The sequence below is a fragment of the Zingiber officinale genome, chromosome 1A, assembly GCF_018446385.1.
Source record: "Zingiber officinale cultivar Zhangliang chromosome 1A, Zo_v1.1, whole genome shotgun sequence".
NCBI lineage: Eukaryota > Viridiplantae > Streptophyta > Magnoliopsida > Zingiberales > Zingiberaceae > Zingiber > Zingiber officinale.
In genome coordinates, this window is record NC_055987.1 from 2,235,439 (window position 1) to 2,241,201 (window position 5,763).

Consider the following 5,763-nt stretch of genomic DNA (forward strand, 5'->3'; position numbering starts at 1 on the left):
TTTTATTTTTCCTTGTGATTTGATTGTTCTTTTCGGTTAACCTAAAGTTATTTTAGGAAATTAAATATTAACTTTCCATAAAAGGTTTTGTCTAGTCGGTGGTGGTTGCTCCCATATCCAAGAAGGCTGTGTGCCTCGCCACGTCAGTACTGGGAACCAATTATGGAAAATAATATTTAATGGAATTAATAACTTAAGGTGATTTGGGTCGAACGTGTTAAGTTCCGCAGGAGACCCAAGTCAAAACCTAAAAGAACAAATAGATTAAGTTTTGGATCAAACGTGTTAAGTTCCGCAGGCGATCCAAAATTTAATTTAAAAGAACACATGGTAGCTAGGAAAAGGTTCAGACCTTTGTACAAAATTTTTGTACAGTGGAACCTCTAGGCTTTCCGAGTAGCAACCAACAGCTTCGTGAGCTTGCAGAGAGCTTAATAGTTCTTGCACCTTCATTTTTTTCACATCTTTTGATTCTTCTATGACCGCAACTACATAGTCATACCTTGGCTTCAACGAGCGTAGAATTTTCTCTACGACGCGACTATCTTCAATGTCATCGTCATTTCTTCTCAATTGGTTGACAATAACCAATAAATACCCTTGTAAAGTAGTCTGATACACTTTCAGACTCTTTCATCTCCAACGATTCAAATTCCCCTCTCATGATTTGAAGGCGAATACTTTTTGCTCTTTCATCACCTTTGTATGTTACTTGTAGGATCTCCCATGCCTTTTTGGAAGTTGTAGCTTCGGCTACTTTCTCAAACGTAGCTTCATCAAGAGCTTTATAGATAAAGAAAAGAGCTTTCTTATTTTTTCTCTTTTGTTCCGCCATTGCCGTTTTCTGTGCTTCCGTTTGGTCGACTCCTTGTGGCGCTTTATAACCTCTTTCAATAATATCCCACAAGCCTTCGCTCTCCAGTAAGCCACTCATTTGGATACTCCAATTACCATACTTCAAATCAGTAAGACGAGGGATAGGAAGCATTGACATGACTCTGATACCACTTTGTTGGAAAAATGAATTATGGGGGAAGAAATAAAATGAATTATAGAAGAAAAAAAATGTAGAGGAGGAGAAGAATCTCTACGTGAAGAAGAGGAGAAATAAAATCAAACACCCAACTTGCATCATTTATGAAAGAAAGTACATATTTATAGTCTTAATGGATAGATACCATTTGAATTATTCCATCTTCACAAAACTTCTTATTCTTATTATAATTGTCACCTTATCAATTTTATCCTATTGCGAACTCTAATCAAACTTGTCATCTCATCATTCTATCTTCACAAACTTTTATCAACAATTTTATCTCTAAAATAAAATTTAATTTCCAACAATTTCCACCCTTTATGCGTACGATCTTGGCATGAGCGAGCGGAGCGCCCGGAGATTCTTGTTCATCTGCCACCTCCGGTTGCGTTCCACGACGATGTGTGTTCCGCCGACTGCTAATATTCTTTGCCTCATCCGCACCCGCCTTCTCGACCAATCGCAACTTCTACACCGAGGATGGCGCGTTCTCCGACGAGTACCGCCGACGGCCTTCGTCCCCTCTCTCTCCTCCTCCCCTTCGGCTGTCGCGGGAGGAAGAGGAGGAGGAAGAAGCAACGGCTCGTCGTGCGACCTCAAGAAATAGCTCTCGTCCTCAAAGGCTTTAGACTGCTGGAGCCGAACTCGCCGAACTGCATCACATCGGCGAAGCTGAGCTTGTCCAGGGATATCTGGGCTTGGGCAGGATCGCTCACTGTCGGGGAACAGATAGCAAGAGGAGGAAGGGGAGAAATTGGGACGCGGCGTAAGGAGGATAATTTCGGAGAAAAAATTTGTTAATCAGCGAAGCTTTTCAGATATCGGATTATATCCCTCATTCAGTAACGTTGTAGCCATTTTTTCATTATCGCGAATCACTGAGAAACACACATCACACATGACTACAGAGTGGACGACAAACAACCCAAAAATGTGAGACAGCTCAAGAAATGAACCTCTCAGAACAAATCCATAATTCTATAAAATGAAAAATCTAAATCCAAGTATGTACATGAAAGCCAAAAAGAAATGTATATTATGTTTACACAGCACCAATCAATGAAAGAATCAACAAATCCGCAACGCAAACGCAATGATCCCCTCAATCACTAGACGAACAATGGCAGCAGCTGGTACTGAGAGCTACTCCGCCGCATTCCCACCAACTCATCGAACTCGATACAACCGACGTTCGTCTTGTTCTCCTCGTCGCCGCGTCCGTACTCGCCGACCGGCCGATCTTTCTCCGCCGCAGCCGCCATGACCCTGTGCCGCCTCATATGGCCGCCCAACGCCTGCCCCAACGCGAACTCCACCCCGCACACGCCGCACCGGTGCAAGCTACTGCTCTCCTTCGCCGCCTCCGGCCGCTCCACCCTTGCCCTCTTGTGGCTCGTCCGGTGCCCGCCCAGCGCCTGAAACGTCGCGAACCGCCGGCTACACGTCTTGCACTCGAACTCGCCTTTCTCCTCAGCCTGCGCGTGCGCCGCCCCAAGCTTCACGCCGCCGGACAAGGAAAGCAGCAGCAGCAGCTCCGCGCCTTCGACCTCTTCCTGATCTCTCGATCGCTTCAAGGAGCTCACAATTGCCATGAATCACACACTGTTCGACGAAATGCCGCGAATGGAGTACTGTGGTTCTGCGAATTGAATCCTTAGTGCTGAAGATCGGTAGAATTTATAGTTGTGGAATTAACTTAGAGGTCTTCATGCTGCACACGCCAGATGCTTCGAGGCGGCTACAGATAGCCACAAGCGTAAGTGATTGCGTTGCAGTTGAAGAACACAAAATTCATGAGTGTCAAAGTCAAACTACGTGTGTTTTGACTTCTTCTAGATTGAGCTACTTATCTCGTCGCTGTGGACACGTCAGGACAAAGCTGGCGATTGCTTGCAGCGTAAACAAAGTGTCTCTTTTCAAATTTTCCCCTCAGTTTTTAATGTTTTTTCAATTTAACCCCTGGTTGTTTTCTCTGACAATTCTAGTGCTACTGAGCAATAATTAATTAAATAAAAAACTTTTGACGGTAATTGAATATAGTATTTGGATATATTTAATATTAATTTTATAATGGAAACTATCAACATGTAATGTAAAGACGACCGCTCTAGATTATTAGTAAAATTCGAAGGGTTAAAGTTGAAATTTAAGCTTCTAGAAGTTCCAATAAAAAGGGATCAAATTCAAAATTGTGTTGCTTTTGGTGATACTCGTACGCCACGTCGCCACGCGGTTCTAGAAATTTGACTCGATGGAATCGCCTTGAGAGCGAAGTTGTTGACAGATTGAGCTTAATAAACAGGTGCAAATGACGATTTAATCAGTACAGCGCCGCCATTTGGGTCATTTGATTCATATGTGTATTTTTTATTTAACTATTTTATTTTCCAAAATAAAAAAACGACCAAATCTTCGGTTTTGGATAGTCTTCTTACTTAGTTACCGTTGTTAAATAATCACCAAAACTCTATTTAAGTGTTTCAGTCTATAAAAAAGAACACGGCTTTTTATTTTTCTTTTTAAATTTTTTATTTTAAAAAACGTATTCTTCTCGGTTTGCTTGCTTTTTATATTTATTCTGAGAAATATTTTAAGGATGGCGTACACAGAATTAGACTCGTAAAATTAAATTAAAAGGAGTTAAATTGATGGTTGATTTGTTGACCATTTTTTCACTATGGCAGTTACCCGTTGGAACCGCCATCTAAATTTATAATCAATTATAATTTTACAAAAAAAAAATCCGAATGAGAAAAATAGTTCGGTGTTTTTTTCCTTTCCATATTTTTTTTGTTCTTAGTTAGCTGTTTGAATCGGGGTAAAGTGATGCAATTGGTGATGGAGAGAACCCACGAAGCATTGGTTGCCCTGTTTACATGGGTTGGATTTGGGTGGAATCAAAATTGATGCGGTGATAAAGGGGTCCTGCCCGGAATGGGTCAACTATCGAGATAGAGGTCAAAATTAAGGTGGTCAATATCAGAATGTCAAAAGGTTCGCCTACGATGTCCGAGAGGAGGTCGACTACAATGGCTGGTCAAGGAAATCAATATTCGATCGGCAAGAGACTACAACAGCCGGTCGGGTTGATTAGTATTCGAGCGGACCAACTATCCAGTTCAAGCTAATACAGTAAGGCAGTCAGACGCTCAGTGTGGAGTGACAGGATGCTGAGGAGACCAAAGAACTTGTCCGAGTGGGATGGACATGCTACTATGGCTAGTCGCCGCAAGGAAGAACAACTGAGGCCGACAAAGCGGAGGAGTCTCGGCCGAGCGGCCACCCCCCTCGGCCAAGCAACGAGACATCTCTCGATATCCTTTTGGGAGATAGTGTCGCTAACACGAGGCATGGTCAACAGGTGGATCGTACGGCGGGAGCTTCTACTGTCTTATCAAGGATATGCATGCCCTATTAAAATATAGTGTCAGAGGCACTTTCCTGACAAGTTCTTTCAATGGACATCATGGAGAACGCATTCATGCCTTGAGGAGCGTGCAAGTCACCCACCAAGACTCTATATAAATGGAGGGTCCAAGTATCGACAGAGATACGCCTGATTACTGTTTACGCTTGCGTTACTGTTGCACCGCTTTCTTCTACACTTCCGGTGACTAACTTAAGCGTCGGAGGACTAACGTCAGGGACCCCTTCCCTGGCTCGACACTGACATTGCTTGTTTTGCAGAACGGGACACAGTCTACAGCTAGTCAGCGCAGCAGCTACATCTCCAGCTTTCCACCCTCCCGTTTTCGGACATGATTATTTTGGCACCATCTATAAGAACGTAGCATGCATCTGAAACGAGAAGATGGAAGATACTGGACGACTCACCATGGTGATGTCAACAAAGGATAAGCTCGATATGCTTATACAAGCCCGAGCAACAAGGATATTGGAGCAACAACAGCAATAAGCGTTTAAGATATGGAGACTGAGCGGAGCATATATCCGTTCAGGGACAAAACAAGAAGCCGACCGACACATTGGGAGGTACCCAATGCGTCGATCCCTTTTCATCGAGTGCTATTCCAAACTCCATCACAGGAACAGGGTCGAGCGGACCAAGACCGGGGGTCTTCGTCGGACGACGCACCTGTTCGGGATGCATGAAAAGGAAAGACACCAAGGGAAGATGATTCACCCAAGCGGATCAATCAACAATTCTCGCAGGGGGATTTTGGATGACTCTTTGCCGAGGCATTACACCCCGCTAGCGATCGGGGAATACAACGGAACTACTGATTTAGACAACTACTTGGCCAAGTTTGACAATGCGACCACACTTCATCAGTACACCGACAAGATGAAGTGTCGAGTCTTCCTCACCATCCTCTCCGGATCAGCACAACGTTGGTTCAAGAGATTGCCGAACGGATCAATTCACAACTTCAAGGACTTTCGAGCAGCGTTTCTACACCACTTTGCCAGTAGTCACCGCCAACAGAAGGCAAGCGTCAATTTGTTCTCCTTGAAGCAAGGGGTCAGGGAGACACTTAGGGCCTACATTCAGCGGTTCAACCAAGTGGTCATGGACATTCCCTCGATCTCCACAGAAGTATTGGTGAACACCTTCGCCCAGGGCCTCACTGAAGGGGAGTTCTTTGATCACTCATCAGGAAGCCGCCGAGGGGCTTCTACAATCTGCTCAGGAGAGCCACGGAGTACATAAAGAGAAATAGGGCGCTTGTCAGCCCCAATGGAGGAACGACACGAGCCCCGCTCGA

The 5,763-nt window shown here is 44.3% G+C and overlaps 1 protein-coding gene across 1 annotated transcript; it reads right to left on the reverse strand.

Annotated features, from left to right (window-relative positions):
- Positions 1–1,987: 1,987 nt before the first annotated feature.
- Positions 1,988–2,741, reverse strand: LOC121998780 (zinc finger protein ZAT12-like). Its single transcript, XM_042553835.1, has one exon. The coding sequence runs from the start codon at positions 2,626–2,628 to the stop codon at positions 2,146–2,148; it is 483 nt and encodes a 160-aa protein (XP_042409769.1). The 5' UTR covers positions 2,629–2,741; the 3' UTR covers positions 1,988–2,145.
- Between the last annotated feature and the right edge of the window lie 3,022 nt (positions 2,742–5,763).

Excerpts from the sequence above, each read along its gene's own strand:
- LOC121998780 (XM_042553835.1), bottom strand. The coding sequence starts at position 2,628 with ATGGCAATTGTGAGCTCCTTGAAGCGATCGAGAGATCAGGAAGAGGTC.